General features: G+C 43.4%; 2 protein-coding genes across 2 annotated transcripts in view; one reads left to right on the forward strand and one right to left on the reverse strand.

Annotated features, from left to right (window-relative positions):
- LOC126564342 (actin-binding protein IPP) overlaps positions 1 to 20,795 on the forward strand; it is a 389,363-nt gene that overhangs the window by 275,009 nt on the left and 93,559 nt on the right. The window lies entirely within an intron of this gene.
- LOC126560621 (uncharacterized) lies at positions 19,409 to 20,002 on the reverse strand. Its single transcript, XM_050216576.1, has one exon. It carries the CDS (start codon positions 20,000 to 20,002, stop codon positions 19,409 to 19,411), a length of 594 nt encoding a protein of 197 aa, XP_050072533.1.

Raw genomic sequence — 20,795 nt, forward strand, 5'->3', positions numbered from 1 at the left:
GGAAATGTCCACCAATTGAAATGCGATGCAAAATGTTTCACCAGTTCTAGGATACCTAGTTTGTATGCCTAAATGATAACCAATCTCAATATATGATCTTCGAAGAATGTTTTTTTTTTTCGGAAAACTCACCATCAGAACTTGCAATTCCGCAGGGTTGAAATTGACGGCAAGGGTGACAGTCCACCATAACCACACGACATAACCAGAACCATTTGAAGCTACGGTTGGCCACGAGTCAGTGTTAGTGTGTGTGTGTGTGTGTGTGTATGTATGAGAGAGAAAAAGATATAGCGCAGCTAACTACTTACAGCCGCAATCTGCATTGCACCACCCAACCCGGTTGCAGTATAAATTTGGCGTGTGGCTAGGGCCATCCCGTTGCAGGGTGAAGCTTGGTGAAACAATTTCATTTCTTTCTTTTTTCCTATCCTGCTTGTGTGTGTGTGTTTGCGTGCAAGGTTGTGTGTGTGTGTGTGTACGTGTGTGCTCTTTAAATAATGGTCCGTCGCCACCATCACCGCCCCAACATATTGAAAGCCAACACGAACGGATAGCGGCATAGGCATGCAACGTACACTGGCGGGCACTGTAATGTGATACAGTACAGTGAAACGCCATGCATTATCCTTTTACTTTAGTTCCCCCCCCCCCCCCTTCCCCCTAATCTACTCCGCACACAGATTCCAACCGGGTTGAGGGTGGACAGTTAAAACAGGACCAACTATCAAGGGAAAAAGTGTAAAGGACACACAAGCTCCGACGCACACACACACACACATTGCCTGTTGAAAGGAAACTTTTGCAGCATGAGAAAGGACCTGCTCACTGGAAGGGATGTGCATGTAGGCTGATCAGAGACGAACACTCCGGTACGAATGACACTAAACTCCCTTTTGCTTCAAACGACCCTTCCACGCCTTTTCCGACGCATTACTCGGTCACAAAAAGCGAGTGAATTATGACTCTCCACGCAAAAAGCTTACACTAGAGAGCGGAAGATATGACTTGGTCTGTGGAGGTCGCCCGGGCCCAACGTACAAAAGTGCATTATGACGACGCCAACCTCCAAGGGGTGATGGGCCAGAGTTTTTGTTAGCCTCGTCGTCCCGGAAGTACTGCGATCAGCGATTTTGCCCATTCGCACTGTCCCCTAGTGCATCGCTTTCTCTTCGCCATTGCCAGTTTGGTTGGTGAGGTTCGAAAATGATCCCGCGAAACTCGCTAGATCTGACTTTTGGATAGTGTGGAACATTTTTGGCCCCAAACGTCGTACTCCCTACCGTGTGGGGTTGTGTATGTGTGTGTGTGCGAGTGTGCTTCGTTAAAAGTCAGCATGCTTTTATTCCCTCGGTGCACATTTGATGGAAGGAAACACAAAAGGAAGCTGGTCAAAACCGGAGTCCACGCAAACGGTACGTTGCATGTGGAGGTGAATAAATGTTCTAACTTTTTCCCGTAATTACTTCGGGATCGAGCTTTCGAACCGGTTGCCAACGATGCGCTACCAATCCAACGCAACGCTGGGACGTTGCCAGGACTCCAGATTCTAGCCGGATGCCGGTAAGGAAATTGCATTTTTGGCGTCGCCCCATCCAGGGCGCTTAGGATAGTACCAAGATTGGGGAGTTTCGTGATTGTTTTAGGGAATGATTTGCGACCACCGAGCGCACTAAACCGTTTATTGTACACTTTTGTCCGCAACGCTAGAGATCCCGGGGTGCATTTACCAAGCATAGGGACGGCTCCGAATCGCCTAAAGTATCAGTGATGCTTTTCGAAAGCCTTTTCATCGCAGCCCTTGCAACGACAAAAGCATAATAGAGCATCCATTTTTACCGAAACGATGTGTCAACGTGTCAGCACTTTTTTAATGGACGTGCTAGCATCCCAGGTTTTTTCTTGTGTTGGAAAATTCCGACAAAAGGTATTCTGTATGTTTGTACATGTATGACGTCACCTCTCACAGGATAGTTGTGCGAGGATTCCATGCCCAGCTCGTCACTCCAATGCAGAAGCCAATGCGCCAATTATTTACCAATCTGCTTTAGAAACCCGCCCGCCATTTAGCCGAAGCTGATCGTCGATTTTATAACCCATTTCCGGTTACTGTAGGGATCCTGTTCGTCCATACCGCAGATCGCTAATGATACGCTCCGCCGATAATCGACTGATTATGTTCCCGTTGATTCGTTGCGTGGAGCCACGGCACCGGTGTTCATCTGCCGGCTGACATCTTGGTGCCCGAGGGCAGCGTACTATTTATGCGCAACACTAGACCATTTGGTTTCTACAGCGCATCGTCTGCCCCTGCTATCTTGCCCCCAAGAAACATCGATACTCTCTCGCCTTCGGGACGTCGCCATCGTGTTTCAGGTGGGTCCGTTTGACTTTTGGAATTGGTCTAGTTTCGCTCTGCGACCACTTGCTACTGCTTGCCATCCTTTGCCATCTGAGGATGACGAAGCAAAGAACCTATCGGTGTCGCTGGATACCTGTTACGAAAAGGTAGCCAGCGAGAAGGATTGCGTAGACCGTGTTTACATTTCAGCTGTCTCCCACGGCCTGTTTGGTGCGAATGATTTATTGCCCAACCTTCGATGAGGAACCACCACTTGACCGGTTGCGCCACTTCTGACACATCGAGTCGCATGTCGGCCGGATGCGTACTTCTTAGCGGCTGGGTCTGGGAAACATGACCAGCAGGGGCAGGTTCGTACACTGCTGCTGCTGCTGCTGCCCGGCCATCGTTAGCGCATAGGCGCTATTTCCTGCGTGACGGCGGGGGCTAAAGGAAGCGAAATTCACCAACAGCATGGGAGCACCACTCAGAATCCTAACATCATGGGGTCAATCACGATAGTTGACGTCTAGGCACCGATGGTTGATCGGTTTGTAGAGCACAGAACACGCTTTTCTTTTTAAAACTGTTCGCAAAAAAAGACTCTTCAAGCAGTGAAGAATTTTGCTCCGCAGCACCACAGCAAGGGCACAGCGTCTCGGTAGCAGACAAACCAAAGACCGGAAGGCGTTCATTCTCATTTTCTTGGCTTAAATCCAAAGTGTACATTTTTCGCCCAACGTATGTTATTATTCCCTTACGAACTTTTCAATTCATCACGGAACCGAACAAAACATGCTTCGCTTGGCACTGTTTGTCCATTCGCACTGCTCTTCCCAACCACACCAACCTCCCGTTGATATTGCTGCTGTTTGAGATAGCCGAGATGATTGTGAACAGTAGCACTGGAAACACTTTTACAGCACAAATTGAATTTTTGCAACACCTACAGACGGTGGGCAAATGAGAAAAAAAACCATTCTGACCATTGTGGTAAAAAAAAAAACGGTGCAACACAATCGTAAACGATTCTAACTATAAATGTGCCAAATTTACAGCTAGTGAAAAGGAAATTTAACACAAGAGAGTTATGAGAAGAAACCCTTAAGGTGCAGAACTCGTAGAAACTTCTAGAAAAGCAGTGGTAGACTGCTGACACCAGACAGAAAAAAAGAAAGAGGAAAAGTACTAAGTAAAAAAAAATGCATCCTTTAAGAGGAAAGGTTTTTTTTTTTTAAAGTTCATCAAAGATGATTCCTGTTGAGACAAAAAAAAAAGCGAAATCGAATCAGTGCACAACACATTTTAAACAAGCCATCCGATGAGACTAGCTCGTGTAAATATAAATTTTACAGTAGTCAAAACACATGAAAGACAATGGAGATGTAAACCCTAACCCAGGAAGATACCGATCCAATAATATAAAACTTTGCGAAGGAATGATCGCACGATGGAAAGACACATTCACACACACACAAACGCCTGAACAAACGAAAAGAAAGAAAAAACAAGAGATCTCAGATGTAAGAAATTGCGAATACAGCACACAAAAGGCTAGATAAACTAAAAATTAGTAAACTTAATACTGCTAACCAACAGCCGGACAGCCGGAGAGCTTACAGAAGAGAAAAAAAAAATTACGAGAACAAGTGGTGAGGAAAAGTGCAGCATCGTGCTCTTCCCTCCTCACAGGGCATTTATTAACTGTTTAAGGGCGCGTGTTCGAAATTAGCTCGTATTTTATTACTGTGAGTTGTAGCGTTTACGTTTTCCTGCGTTTTTTGCTCGTACATATGTAGGCTTAGACATTCTTTTATCCCTCTTCTCTTGCCCCTCCCCCTTGCACCCCCCAAATCTTGCCACTGGACACATTCTTCTGTTAGAGGCGTACATCATAACGCATCGAAAGAGGTCACGCCAAGAACGAATGCGGTTTTAACGAAAGCAGTACATGTAATTTATTTTAACGTAAATTAAGCTGGTAGGTGTTCGCGTGAGCTTAGATTAAGTTTAATTTATTTTTGCTACCGATTGGCGTTAGCGGATTGTTGTAAATAGGATGTGCTGCTAACAATGCACTACACGCTACTACGCTTTGCAGAACATGCGGTGCTCTCGATGACGGACACTCTCGAAAGTTGTGTTTCACTTTTTTTTTTTTTAAATCGTGTTTCTCGTGTGAAATTTAATCTTGCCTAAGGTCCGGGGGTGAGTTGGACGTCCTGCAGGACGGCCAAATTTAAACACAGCATTATGACAAAAATCTCGATTACTAGCATACTTATACGTCTGTTACAACATAGAAACAACGCGCACAAATCGTAATGAATTGAGCAGTTATGACAACAAAAGCAGAAACACCAGCATGTGACAATTTCAAACGGCAACTCCATTCCAGGAATGTAAAAGTAAAGTAAAAACTGTCTCACTTTGAAAAGTCAGTTGAAAGATCATTACAAAAATGACAGTGTGAAAACGTGCATACAAATGCATATTCGATTCTCAATCGTGCTTCAATTATTAGGCTATTTAATATCTTTTTTTCGATCGTTACTTTTGCTAAGTCCTTCTCAATCAATCCTTTTTCCTAGTTGTTTACCATGTAGCTCCTAATTAGCTCTTATGAATCTATTTATTGCTTACTCTACTCATTCTTCTTTCCTTTACTTCCTACCTTATTACACTTAGTGACAACAGGTGCAGCTTTTTCGCAGCTCCTACTCTCTTCTATTTATTTATTAATAATTTATATTGTTCCAAATTTACCTTTACTTTCAAAAAGGCCACCAACGGCTGACTCACATAGTGTGTGCATTTTTTTTTTTTTAGAGTTGATTCGTTTGTTTCCTTTACTTTAGTGTTTTGACTTCTAAAGACTCTTAAGAGAGCGTTCCTTTGCATGCAATTCTACGTCTTAAAATAAGTCGTTTGTTTATATTCCTACTGTTATTTCCTTTCGATTGCCATTTTTCCCCTGCTAGCCGTGATGCGATGCATTATCAGGCTGAGAACGAAGATCCTATAATACGTATTTGCGTCCAGCAAATACAGTCAAAAAACAGAAAAGAACGTTATTTTGGCAGGGCTGAAACACGCGGCCCCGGCACACAGTTACACAGTTGCACGTTTTTGTTGAAGTTTGATTTTTTTCTTTTTTAGTCAGAAATGGCGTTTGTTTCACGTTGACATTAGGCCGCATAGAAAAGATAGTGAAAATTGTTGTAAAAGCGAAAGCTGTGAAGTAAATTTCGTGGCAAACCAACACTCTGCTTCAATTACAAAGCAATGAGGCAGTAAAATATTATCACAAGGTAGCGAACAAACACAAAAGGAAGCCAACTTTCACGCAAACACATACACTTATTAATTTATAACACCGGCATAAACGATGCTGTAAATGCTTGCCCTTCGGTATAAGAAAACATCTCGTTGAATGGATTACAAAACTGTGTCGATTAAGTTTTACGCTCTTACTTATTTATTATTAAGTTGAAGTTTATGCGTCTTTTGAACACTACATTATGCGTACTTGGTAAGAAGATTTCTCAGTTTAGTGTAGGCGTTTAAGCCATTAAGCGTTAAGCGATAGGACGTAAGCAGTCAGCAGTGAGGCGATAAATGCGAGACAAAAGACGATTCTACGTGGACGAAAAGCGACCGGATATCGGGACCGGTCGGGATGTTTTAAAAGACAATGATTTTCGTTATGCTGCAGTACAAAATTTTTAGAAAATTATGTTTTGTCTTGATTTTGTCGAATGAAATAAATGGTTTTTTTTGTCAGAAAATGCTTATTTTTGTTTTTTTTTTGTTTTATTTTAAAAAATGATTGACCATTGTTTTTCCTGTTCGCGTTGTTCCTCTTTCGTTATTGTCGTATGTTTTGCTTCGTAATATTGGTTGTGGTTTCTTTATATTATTCGGCTGAGTTTTTATTCTTTTCCCATGCTAGTTTAGCTGTTTAGTTTATCAAAACTGTTATAAGGATCAGATCGGTTTCTCCACTGAATGTGAGTAGAATTTGTTTAGATAAAATAACAAAATGCAGAGTGAAATTGTTACACCATTGTGATAAAAACATTGTTAGCAAACTCCAATTTTCTTCGCGATAAAACTAATTCCCCATTTAGGAAATCGATAAAATGGTTAAAAACACTAAACAATTATATACAATACCAGTGTAGAACAAAAAATCATCACGCAAACATAAGTGCGCCATCGCATAAACAGTGTTTCCGTCTTGTAACATAGAATGAAATGTTTATAAAGTGCCTTACTCTTCGACAACAAACAAAAACAAAACCCGTGCAACACTACTTTACCAAAGACTTTTATCGGGTTTCAGAAAGCTATTACTAAAATCAAGTAGTTATTGATACAATTAATACCACAAGGTACTACAAAATCCTTAGCAAAAGAAAAGCAATACAGTAAATGAGAAAAACGCAACGCCATTACAAATATTTGCTGCTACGCATTTATGCAAAACAAGTATGCTTCAACATGTGCCACGAAAAGTTTACCATTCTTAAATCGTATTCAAACAAAATCTAACAAAGTTTTACCGTTTAACATTTTACCTTTTGAAATATTCTCCCAATAGAATTTCCTTCCACACTCTTTCATCTCCAGTACGCTTATTAAGTCTAGGCTGATAATCAACTAAAATACAATTAAGTCAAAATGTCCTTAAACGCACGAATCAAATTTGCTTCAATTCCAACTCCGATTTAGCGAGGACACAATAGATCACCTTAAAACTTGTTAATCCGTATCGTTCCCTGGTGATCGTTTTTCAGACTAGTTTAATATACCAAGTGACTTAAAGTGAGTTTCCGGCAAAGGCGCTGGAAAACGAACGAAAAATAATTCTCCTCTTTCACCCTTTCTATTAATAGTATTGATACGCTTCCTGGCGAAAAGGATTACGGAAGGCTATTACAATTTTTACCATAGCCTCTGAGTGCCTCACACACACACACACAAAAGCAAATGTAAACCTGCGGAGCGGCATTTCGTCTTCGACTGAACTTTTTCACACTCCCGCTCGAAACGTTCCAGTTTAGACCATAATAACCTTATGTTTATAAATAAATATATAGAGAATAATGCTGAATATCGGTACGGGCCGGGCAACGGCAAGCTGATCCTTTTGCGGTACAATATTGACAAACCGCGATCGTTCTTTAACTTGCGGGTCAATGAAAATTGAACCCGCAAACAGACTCGGGAGCAAACTAATCAACCGTTAAGCGGGTTCTTACCGTAAACTGGCGGAACACCGAGTGTGTGGAGGAAAGAAGTGCACCGAAAGCCAAGGTACACATTGTAGCCGAGTAAACTTCTTGAGTCTTCTTCTAAAGCAAAAAAAAAAGCTAACTAAAACCGGATCGCGTTTAACAATGATGATAAGTGGGTAAAGTTACACAAATTTAAACACCACGACGAAAGAAAGGTGGTTGATGTTCAAAAAGGCAAAAGGTTGAACAAAACAGTACCAATGTGAAAGAAATCTTTATAAAATCAAGCACGTTAAGTAGATAAAATAAATATTCACGAATTCAAAAGTGTTGATGAAAAATACTACAAACCAGCCCTGGAATTTTGCGAACGAAGTACCGAGCGTAGCCAATCCGTTTTCTACAACCTATGCTTATTTTCGCATTTGCAAAGTTTCTACTCACGATAGGTTGTGAAGTTTGTAAAAAAAATACCAATTGCCGCCAAAAGGTTCGATCTCTAACACGCACAAAAAGCTAGGAAAAAAGAACTTAAAAAAAATTACATTAAAAGGATTCGTGATCACTTCCTGTTGCAATACAATGAAAGAAGCAAGAAACATACGATACAATGTAATTTCTGGACAGCACTCGAACTCGAACGGCGTAATCTTCGGATGGAAAGCACATTACCGGTATGAGGTGAAAACAGCCAAATTGAATAAAACTTACATGCATGAAATTATTTCCAACGGAGTTTCCAATGATTTGTGAAATTTGTACACTTTTTGTTTCGCCCCTCTGGGCCAAATGCAAACAGCACCAAACAGCGTGAGGAAAGAAACACTCGAACGCGGAGTGTTAACAATAAGAACAAGATCGAGATCACCGAGAAGCAATCGGAGCAACTGAAGCGCAGCTGAACGTGTCCACGGTCACGGTTTTCGGGCCAGGCTGCTTCTTCTTAGCATTCCGTTCACGTTTGGGGAACTCATTATCACTCGCTGGCCCTCGGTGCCACCCACCGTGGCACGGCGTTACGATCGTCGCTCAACCGTTCAACGCAACCATTGATCGGTGGCGAACGGGTACCAGGCGGCGGGCAGGCAGCACGCAAAGGTGGCCGGAAAAGCTATGGTAACGTCATTTATCGTTCGATTAACACCCGCATCAGGGGGTAAACATTCGGCTGCACTCTACTTCTTTGCCGGGATGCATCATCCTCTGCATACGATCCGGCTCTGTGACGGTGGTAAATGACAAATTTCAACCTTTTAATTCTTTTCATCTTCAGCTTTGCATTCTCTGGCGCATCAGTTCTGGTTCCTTGCTGTGCGGGGGAAAAGTATCTATTTGAACGCGAGCATAGTGATACAAAGCGCATTGTGGAAAGGGGGCCACTGCCTGGGGTCGAATGTATCTTTGGTGTGGTAGAACTGGAGCACAACATAACACACCGTGGCCACGATTTCCAACGGTCGGCAGACAAGCGTCGCCATTCGCGTGCCATGCAACCTAAGAACGGTGTTTGCTCGAGAACCAACTGTACAGCGGGCACGTGCGACTGGGTGGACCACCGGCGAAGTTGTTTAGTGTATCTTTTAGTTTGTCGAATAAAGAATCCATCAACCGAATCGATCATGAACTACAAACTATTAAAATAAAGCCTTTACGACATACATTTTGTTACTGATGGACATATCACAGGTTTCCCTAATATAGCTCTTTCTATAGGAAATTTTAAACAAATAAAAAACAATCTCAATGCATCTCATTATTTTAATTTAATGTAATTTCTTTTGTACGCAAGTAAGATCGATAAGGAAGATAGGAATTTGGGATAAGAACTTGATAATTTGAAGGTCTCTTAATTGTACAGCGTGTGACGAGTCTTTGCTGTAAAAGTCTTTATTCGAGGCCTTGCCCGGGAAAGCAGTTGGGTCCTGGGCAGACGCTGGCAGATCCAACAGTAACTTTCGCATCTCACTACACTTTTACTTTGATCCACCTCTGGCTACGTTTCTTCAGAATTACTTATTTTTAAAATACTTGCAAATTGTTTAACAGAGTTTCGATCCTTGTTACCGGGTTGTACAACCACTAAGAAGAATAATTGAAATAAATATTCAAACACTGCAAGCCCATTGTGAAACTTTGCAATCAAATGATGGTATTATGCTTTCTTACTTGCTTACTTATCAGGCACTATAACCGCTTTGCGGTCTTGGCCTGCCGCAGCAAAGTCCGGAACCGGCCACGGTCCCGCGCTGTCGTCCGCCAAACCTCAATCTGGGCTTACCAAGTCTCCTCTGCCTTTGAGGACCAAATAAAAGAACTTTCTGAGCTGGGTCGTCCGGTGCCATGCGTATAACATGGCCAGCCCATCGGACTTGTAGCGGCTCCTCCATAGTCCTTCCACACATATGGGGCCAACGATCCTCCTAAGCATCTTCCTCTCGAACGCGGCTTAGAGGGCTTGGTCCGCTTTGGACAGGGTCCATGTCTCAGAGGCGTATGTGAGTATTGGGACTATAAAGGTACAACACAGTCGCAGTCCTGACTTTCGACCCGAGAAAGGTGAAGTCCTTCCACACATACGGGGCCAACGATCCTTCTAAGCATCTTTCTCTCGAACGCGGATAAGAGGGCTTGGTCTGTTTTGGACAGGGACCGCCATGTCTCAGAGGCGTATGTGAGTTCTGGGACTATAAAGGTACAACACAGTCCCAGTCCTGACTTTCGACCCGAGATAGGTGAAGTTTTGGACGACTTCAAATTTGCGGTCACCTATCCGTACATCACCCCCACGTAGTTCCAGATTTCTTAGTAGGGCCGCTGATGGTGCTGCCATCAATTTGGTCTTTGCCTCGTTAATCTGCAACCCAAGGCTTTATGCAACCTGCTCGATTCTTTGGTAGGCCTCTTCTACCTCGGAGAGCCGCAGGTCAGTGATGTCTATATCATCAGCGTATGCCAGGATCTAGGTTGACTTATAGAAGATGGTTCCCGAAGTCTCCACCTCCAAGCCACGGATGGCCCTCTCTAGCTGGCCCAAGTTGGATGGCCCAAGTTGAATAGGAGACAGGCGAGCCCATCTTCCTGACGCAGGCGTTTGGTGGTAGCAAAAGACTCTGAGAGTTTTCCATCCACCTTCACTTGCATTTCCATTCACTGAGGAGAACTTGGCATCACGACTATGGAATTTCGCAATCAGTTATGATTAAAAGAAGCGAACGGATACCAGGAGGAGAGCTGGAGGCACACCGAGGTGGCCGGAAAAGTAATTAGTTTAAGTTTTTCTTCTTGGCGTCGACATGCGCCAGTCGCTATTTGGGTTCCAGAATCGGTAAAAGTTGATTTAGGAGATCTAAGGTCGTAACTGGCGACCTTGTCGTTGGCGGGATGTCTGGGTTCGATTCTGCAGTAACCTTACAGGGTTATTGTAGTTGTCGGTTGTAGATGCTACTGTAGCTTCACAAAGTTGTAGTGGCTTTCGGACTCGTGCGTTCTGCCATTGATGGGGCAAATCACCACAAACTATCCACAACAAAGGGGGTTTTCTTGGGAGCGAATTGTTAGTCTCCACGGCACGATACTCCAAAGAGGCGGCAACTCCTTAGCAGACATAGTGAAGACAACTTTAGAGCCATATCTGGCAGCAACAACATCCACAACCGAGCTCACCCAGGATAAGGTGCACTTGGATTGAGGGAGAAGGAAATGTCTACCCTCAAAATAGGATCAACTTTGATGAATTGTTAAGCTAGATTTAAGACGTCATCTTGTCGTCATCACGAAATAAAAAAAAAGGTTTTTCTTCTACTTTTTGCGGTAATTCCGTTCTAATGTGCTGATGTAAACAAGTTATTGGAGACAATTTTTCATTTTGCAGGTTCAACAGAAAAGAACGAAACGCTTTGCAGAAATTCAACATTATGATTACCATTTTCCCAGTTTATTTAAAAAATCTACCACACAATTGCAAGTTGCCCAAGAAGTTTGTTCCATATTCCGCTATCCATTTTAAAAATTGCATTGTATGATACTAAAGAACGATTATATGGATCGAAACTTGTGGCGGATTAACCTATTGGCTGGGGTCTCGTCGACCAGGGGGGAGCTCCTCGGAGAAAGGAGCTTCCCCGATCAGGGGGCCTCACGGGTTATGGAACTTCATGCGAAAGGGAATCATAAGTGTTTCCACCTCCCGGCTACAGTTTTGATTATTAGGATGAAGAGGCCTCTGATGATAAGCATTAAGGTGTGATAACCGCACTCTCCTCCTCCCCCCCCCCCCCCCCCCCCTCATCATCTCCTCTTCCCTTCCCCAGGAAGCACTTTTGATTTTGATAAAGCCCCGGTACTGCATGGTGTTGGACTTCAATATTCGTTCCGCCTCCAAACACCTTGATCCCACTGATTGAAACCACTGATCGAAACCTTGTGTTACATTGCTAATTTCTTTAAAATGTTTGCTAAAGGAGTGGTTTGAATAGAAACGATCGTCAAAAAGATCAAATGAGCTTTTCAAGGGCTGTCTGATTTGGCCACAGCTTATCTGTTCTCTAAAAAAAAAACAAGCTTTTCAGTATCGATGTTGTCTCCAACAGCGGCGCCGGTTATTTAATTTCACCAGACATCCTTGAGATTACTCTCGAGAAGATGAAGGAAATGTTTCAAACCAAACATTCGACCCAAGTCAATTTCGATTGCAATGTCATTTAATGTCATTTAATTGGCCAACAATTACAATCTTCTAACCAACATTCAAAGAAAGTTGTTAAACTCTCTTTTCAATTATATTATTTTCATTTCATTTACTCCAATACTTATGTACAACATTATTCTTTTCAAGATAATTTTTTGCAACGTGAGGATATGATGCACTCGATGAATCATAATCACCCTATACGCCTGCACCTGAAATTCAATTCGATTGCCTAATTTTTCACTTCACAATATTATGCGCCCAGGACCAGGCCAGACCAATTACAATTGTACAGACACATACACACACACACAGAAAACCCCCCCTACCAAATCGTGTAGGAAGATATTTTATGGAATCGATTCCATTTCCAGCGCAATAATGCTTTCCACCCATTTTTGTGCGTGCTACACGTATGAAATGATGCAGAATTGGCAACACAAAACACGATTCTGCAAAACCGAAATTGAATCCCATATGCTTGGCCCTCCCACTGCATTATGGTTTTGGTTTCTTATTTTTTCATTTTTAGAGGATTTTGTTTGCCCCTTACTGCTGACCGTAATCGAACAGCATTCGAACCGTACTCGTGGATGCATGTATCGCCACCGACAGCCAAATGGAGGAAGACCCATGCTCCACGGACGGATCGTTTTTCTGGTGTAAAGTAAGCAGAAAAGTAAAAGCCCTCTCATTATCCGACTGCTTCTTTTTCGTGCCTATTTTGTTCTGCTCTTTGCTGGCCCTCCTTGGACAGTTTGGATCGTGCATATTAGCGTCCGGCTCATCATCCCTTCGTAATGCGTTCGATTCTACCGCAAATCAACGGTGATCATACGTGATTCTTCACTCTCTTTTTCTCATGTTTGAAAGAAACTGCACAAGGGAACTATTAATATTCCTGCTGAATGAAACAAAACAAGACACACACACACTTGTTGAGCGAAACTTGACTGTAAACCCTTCCGACATGACCGGCAGGTTCTGATTGTCCGCCCGGTTGTTTGGTTACTTCCAAAAACAACAACCACAAAACATATCTTCCAGTTTCTCCTACGCGAAACAGAACCCGCGCCGCGCCACAATCACAAACGTCCCATCCATCTGTCCCATCCACGCAGTACTATTGCGAAGGAAGCACCAGAACATGCCACGAACCGGGGCAGCCCACGACGCATCCTTCCAGTGGCAATACATCATCGTCAGGAGATGCGATTACAGCAGAAAAATAGCCAGCAAGAAGGTTCGACAAAATATTACCCTTTACGCTGAGACGCAACTGGCAAGGGAATGGTTTTTTCAGTTTTTGTTTTTCTTTTCTCTCTCTCTCTCTCTCTTTCGTACTAAAATCCCCCCGACGCACGTCGGGGGGCTGGGATGGAAATTTAAATTTTAAAACAATTACCTGACGAGTGCCGTGGCCGACGAGCGGGCGGAAACCGTCGGCCAATCATCTGCTGCTGCTGCATCGTTCGTTGGCAACTCCATTCATCCGGATGTGGTCCCCGGGGCCAGATCTGCACACAGCTTCTGCGCTGCTGTGGCGGCGCTTCCGTGGAAGATGGTGCATGCCCGGTAGTGGTAGTGCTGGCCATCAATTCCCTGCACCGGTGGGGTGGGTGCAGTCACAAGCGATATTACACTAAGCTTGGGCTGGTCCAGTCTTATGCAGCTTCGTCCCCGGAGGGTGAACGATGTTGCTGTACGAGGGTGGCCGTGGGTTCAATTATTTTACAGCAATTTCAACCAACTCCAGACAGGTCCAGTGAAGTGCGTGTTGCTCGTAAGGGTGGTTTTTTTTGTATTGTTTTAAGCTACAGGTTTCGCATCTTTTCTTCATTTTGTATAAAAAATATCTTTACGAACACTTAAATCAATTATTTAAAGTTCTGTAGAGTTTAATGTAAGGTATAATGAAAGTTTTACAATTAAAAAGACGACTAAAGCTTTTTACTTTAAAGAACTTTTTAACATCCCATCTTTTGATAATGTCCAATCGAATGAAGAAATACTGGTATTTGATTGGAAACGACGAACATCCCAGCCAGATAGCAATATCTGTCCCGTAATATACAGATTACAAATGATGTGGAAGATTGAATCCGATCGCTTACTATCTCTCGACGGCAGCACCAGGCAATGATAAATACGCAAAGGAACACGCCTTTCCCCCATACTCCGATACCTCTACATTCCACCCAAAAACCTGAAGCAATAAGGAGTGTAAGGAATATTTATCTCTTTGCCCGTGGTTTTAGCAGCCACGCAAGCCACGCACAGCATCGTTCCTTCCACTGTTATGCTGTGTAGGGTCGCGCAATCGAGCTACAGCTCCAGTGGTGTGCATGAGGCGTTGGAAGAATATGTGGCCCTCAACTTTGGTTTTCTTTTGCAGACTTACAATTCGTTAAAAAATTAAACGCCGACGATCGGGGACGCCGTTCGCACAAAACTGGCTTCGGCAGCGGCAAATTAACTCGCTTACTGCACTCGTTTCCTCCGCAAGCTTGGACGAATAGGTTGCCCGAAGGGCTTGTATGGTTCGCTTCGGAGGGTTTCCTGTGGAGGTGTCCGCCGACTGCGCTGGGCTAAGATGTCTCGTCGCTGCAGCTTGTGGGAGCCGATGGTTGGCGGTTGGTTAACTACACCAACAGAAGTCACAACAGCGACAATAAAACCTTTCCACAAGCAGTTTACACGTCTGGTGTTTATTTTTAACAATACTTGATTTAATAAATTACGTAGATAATTTGCATAACAGTCAAGTTTAGCCATCAAATTGCTAATGATATAGATATTCGTACTTGTCGTTGTTGACACATTGATTTCCAACAATAGCCGATCGGGTTGTTTAAAGGAACATTCGCTTCATATCCCAAGAGATCACTTCACACGGAGTGCTCGTAAACAATTCGAGTACACTTCAGCGATAACGCAACGTCATTCTGCGCTTCCGTACGTCGGTGCGGATCAATCACGACACATGAACCGTGCGTGCAATCATGTTGCTAATTTATGCGTCACATTTTGCAACCTGTGTTGGGTCCGTCCGTCAGTCACGATCGCCGACGCGATGCATCACAGATGCTGCATGATGGCACCGAATCGACACGAATCATGCTGCACTGGACCTTCGCCTTTGGCGAAACCGACTGATGATTCCTAACATGTGCTCTATAAGGCAAAGGAATAGTTCTTCACTGCCCAGGAAATCCTACACACACTGCGTGCATAAATCAACAAAAACTGGAAGATTGTTTTTATTAAACGTTTTACATTATTCATGTTCAATTCTACGCAAAGGGGAAAAAAATGAAAGAAACTGAAAACGAAAGAACTCTGTTTTTCGTTTTCGATAAAAAAACGTGAAGAACGTTTTTAAATCGTTTCTCCATTCATTTAATAGCAACTCTTGACGATCGGTGAGTTAATTGGTTTCGTTTGAAATAATTTCTTCCGAAACAAATTACAATTTAAAATAAAGAATCGATCAAGCCTGCGTCGTGTTTGTCATAAATCATTCCAACCGTTTCGTCGATGATTTGAAGGATGGAAAATGTAATCCAAAAGAAACCAGCGAAAATTGACTAGAACGGACGATGTGGTTTTGTGGTCTTAGTTGCTTAGCTTTTAGATAAGATTTAGCGAAAACAGAATGTTTTGGATTGTAATATCCAGAATAAAGAGGCGAATAATGCTTCAAAGCCTTTATAAAATTAAAATATTACTACTAAGCATGAATTTATTTGATGAACCAGATTCTTAAGTCTACTTACTCAATTAAAAATTAATATTATCACCATAAAAACCAATCAACTACACGAAGGATGAATATGGCGCGAATGCATCTGGACGACGCAAACGTAAAGCTAAAAAAATCTTTCAAAACCACACATGTGTCTCGAATCCATCTCCAGCAGCAACTCCCACAGGAAGCTGCACATTAAAGAAGAATACGCCACATATCCTCGTACAACTCAAGAGAAACCAAAGACATGAAACGAAAAACCAGTATAACTACCGAACCAACAGCTCTTGGTTTTCGCCCTGCCGTACTCCTTTACAAAACCAATGTTTTTTGAGTGATAAAATTTAGCCAACATTATGCCTCCGCAATTTATGAAGACTGCACAACGAACACACCCACACGATCGTACGAAGGGATCGCATTTTCTTCCTCCCGATCAACCACAATAGGCGCTCCAGAAAAAGGTGGAAGAATGCAAAGAAGCAAACGATCTCCGCACTTCCAACGATCGTTTCGCCTGCACTAAAGGGTCTGAGACAGGCACCAACGCCAACTACAAGAACGAGCAGAAAGTAAAAATAAAGCAGACACACTCACACACACCCTTGCACACCCGAACAGCTTACAAGGCGTAGCGAAAGAAAAAATGCACCAGACATAAGCATCCTCCCACCACCACCTCCGGGGTGGGGGGGGGGGGGGAGGGAGGCGAAACATTTCCCAACGGCAGCCCCAAGGACCCAACCCATGATAAGCGAGGAAGCCCAACGTTTCTTCTGCCTTGCGCGCCGAGCGCGAACGTACACGATGGGACGAGCGGAGCGGTGGGCAAATTGGAGTCCCTAGGACTCCCGGCGGTGGTCCCGGGTCCCGGGCGCTCCAAGGAAAAACTCGTTCCACACTGATAACTACCTACACTTTGCTCGAAGCTACTCGATTTTAATTTTCGTTCATTCATAAAATCATTCATTCTGCAACGAATCCACGACCGATCGCGACCGATCGTTGTGCGTTCTTGTTCGAACCTATGTGCGGTGCGAGCGCTGCACTTGGCTGCCTTTCGCGGGCTTTTCGCAATATAGTGCGTCCTTCTTCTGTTTCGTGTTACAATTCCTATGCATCTTTTCGTCTTTCATGGTTTTGTAGTTGTTACTGTGTTTTTTGCTTGTCGTTTTTTTTTTTGTTTTGTTGCTCACTTCACTGTTGTCGTCGTATTCCTCCTTTTATGATGCACTTCCACAGCATAGGATGCAAGTTTCTGCTGTTTTTTCTCTGTTGTTTTTACTCCCTTGCGCCACTCCCTGAGTTACATTATGCGCGCTTCCGTTGCACGGATGTATCTGGTGGATGTTTCTTTTAGTGTGGTTTTTTTTTTGTTTTGCTTTTCCAACGTCTCCGCCCGGTTTTGTGTTCGGTGTGCGATTCGCAGTAAAGTTTTCCTTTCATTTTCCCTCTGCCCATGTGTGTCCAGTGAAGCTGCCACCGTTCTTTCGGGGGACCTGCACTGTGCGCCGTGCAAAGCCTTCATAATTTGCTCGTCGGTAGATTTCATTCTTGTACTGCTCGGTGGCTTGGGCTTTGTATGTGCCACGACGGAATGGCAGTAAAAAAAAAAACAGAGCAAAGGAGAAGAACGATGGTGCAGGCGAACGGGCGGGAAAACGTTGGGACGCCCAGACGAACATGTACGAAACGGTGCGCACGGATGCTGCGTATCATAATTTTCAGCTGCTGTTACTGGTGTTTGACTACCTATTTCCTCCCCTTGGGCCGCGATCAAGATCGACAAGCGCATCAAGCGCATCGGTTCTCGGAAGACGCGACGACCTGTTCGAAAGAACTGCCCAAAACAGGGTGAGCACAAAGGGAAAGGGTACGAAGTTGGAGAAGAAAATTATACCTCCAAAATATGAGCTGCAGGTTGATCCACCGTCCGTGTAAAAGTGGAAGAACGCTCCCGCCCTTAAAGTGGGCCGGTTTTTTCGATGCCTTGGATTACTAGTCAAATTGTTTTTTGGAGGATTTTATGGGCTCATCTTTCTGAGATAACAAGTGAAAAATGCTCAGTCTTTAAAAAAAAAAATTAAAAAAAGGGGAAATCCTCACTATTTTTCATCTTACACTAAGCATAGTTATAGTTATGAATATGGACTATTATTCTAACTATGCTTCTAACACACTTTCTATTGACACAAAGTACAAACGACCGAGTTTTTTCAAACAATTATTCATCTGTGACACGATCAGACTTTTTGCGAAATTATTGGATCTCTTAGGTTCTTGGTCTAATAGATTTAAACCCTTGTTCTAGCGTCTAGCGACTAATGAAACTTATTTAAATCATATAACAGGATATTCCTTGCTGTGAATGAAGTCGGTCATATTGTATCAGAAATCAGTACCTATACTACAACTACACCGTGTAATTCCAAGAAACTGCTTCTTTTTCATCTTCTTGGCTTAAATATTATTATTAGTTTTCCAACAGGAGAGCAGTAATGAATGACGATTGAACTAGCGACCGACGATCTTCGAATGTTTTTAGGTCCAAGACGAGACACCTAGATACGTAATCGGGTAGGACGGAGAAATGCGCTGGCAAATGTTCATGGAAAATGAAATAGGCCGGAACCAACATCACATTCGACCTGGTGCCCGAAGTGAGGGCTGACTATCCAAGTAAGTGATGTCCGCAAGTCTTCTTCTTGGCTTAACGACCTCCTCTAAGGTCACCCCGGCCATCGAATGGCCGCGAAGTCATCAGTCAAGAAAATAGCAAGTCTAGTATCCCAATCAATGGCCGGCCTAGTAGATCAAACCTGGTGCAAGACTTCTGCACTTATTCGACACGATCGAGGTGGATTCTAGTAGTGGAAGAAAAAACTACTGAACAATACTCCAGACTCGACTTAACCAGCAAGCAGAAAATCACCTTTATACACAAGAGGTCATTACAGTAATTCTTTTCAGGTCCTTGATTAAAGAAACACCCGTCAGTATCGAATTAGAAAAGGAGTAGGAAAATAGGTCGTCTGTGTAGCACATAAAACAGTTAGGAGACAAGGCAGCACAGACATCGTTAATGAAGAAAACAAACAACAAGGGACTAAAGACTCTACCTTGAGGTAGAGGGCACCAGGACCGGAAAAAAGAGTGCGAAAATGTTCTATTAGGTTTGACGAGATAAGACGATATTTAGGAAAGGATCGAAGCCAGATAATTAGGGAACAATTGTGGCCTAAAGTGGAATCAGGAACTAGATTGAAGGAAGGATTTCAAGTCGGTGTAAATAGCGTCAACTCGTTAAAAGGATTTCAGATTGGATAACAATGGTCGGCTACAGACCAACCCTCAAGATGGGGTATGTGGGATTCATCGTGACGCTCGGCCCGTTAAGCGGACCCGACAACCGATGCGACCACGCAAGCTGCATCGTAGAAAACCGTCTGGAAGGCGCTGGCCACTCGCAGGACTACTGTTCGGTGCGTCCTCTGAACGTTGGTGTCTCTCTGTAGAAGTGTCCGTCCCCACGATGGAGCCGCGTAACGGACAATGCTATTCCCAACGTTAACCAGGGCTCTTCTTCTGCTGCTTTTGAGGCCACACTTGTTCGGCATCAGAGCGGTCAAGGCATTCATGATACCATGATATTCATGATATTCATGCCGACCGTAGTGCTGCTTGCGGCAGAGCTCGACCCCGAGGTACTTGAGCGATTCCGTGGATATGATCGTGTGTCCCCCCGCCCGTAGTTGAGCTACTTGCGGGTTGTGATGTGTGCAGAAGATCATGTAGCCGGTATTTTGATGGACCAGCTTCAAACCCCCTCCGTCCATCCAACGCTCGATCATCTCCAAGTTCCTCGTAGCAAGGGTGCTGATTTCCTTTGGGTCCCTTCCGATAAGGGTGAACGCCACATCATCCGCAAATCCAATAATGTCCGCACGCTTCCCGGACAGCTCCAAACGTAGAAGGTCGTCGTACATGAAGTTCCACAGTGTAGGCCCTAGAACCGAACCCTGAGGAACACCTGCTGACACTGGTAGCGATACCATTCCTTCATCCGTCTCGTAGTGGAGCGTGCGATTCATGAAGTAGTTCCACAGCAACGCCTGGAGGGACGGTGGCGTGTTTCATCGCTGCGGAGCCGCTCCAATCGCTGTTCCCTTTGCCTTTAGACTTGAGAATACCGCGTATTTGGATAGTCAAGTCCTTACTACGGTCAGTTTTTATTGAATTTGGACGCCGGTTCAGCCGTGTGAAAATCAGCGCTGCTGTCATCCCACCACCGGGCCGAACCGTCCTAGAAATTAAGGTTTGGAAAATAACGTTTATAATGTTAAACCACATCTGATCTTATTTTCAAACTCTGCACTGTAGCTGCAATAAAGTATATAAAAGTAAAGATATTTTATATTTTTATCAACAGTTAAAAAAGATAGAAAGAATGCCGAAAATGCTGCTTATATGAATGGCTTAATTGTACATAAAAATTGTTCATTTTTACCTTTTAAACTGAATTTTCTTACCAAAAATCAGGTAAAAATTTTCTCCTATTTATTCTTCACTAGACTCTGAACTCCAAAGATTTTTATTTTAGATACTTTTTACTTTCGCCCCATTACTCCTATTCCTGGACGCAAATGGGAAAATATTCACAATCCATGTGCCATTGGATTAGCACAAAATTCTGCTTTATTTTTAAAGTTCTATAACTAATTTTTGTGATCGAAAAGAATCTTGATCTTGTTTGACACGTTGTAGCACTGGTAATTTATT

The sequence above is a fragment of the Anopheles maculipalpis genome, chromosome 3RL (genome assembly GCF_943734695.1).
Source record: "Anopheles maculipalpis chromosome 3RL, idAnoMacuDA_375_x, whole genome shotgun sequence".
NCBI lineage: Eukaryota > Metazoa > Arthropoda > Insecta > Diptera > Culicidae > Anopheles > Anopheles maculipalpis.

Bases quoted from the DNA above. Each gene is read 5' to 3' on its own strand.
- LOC126560621 (XM_050216576.1), bottom strand. From the start codon at position 20,002: ATGTACGACGACCTTCTACGTTTGGAGCTGTCCGGGAAGCGTGCGGAC.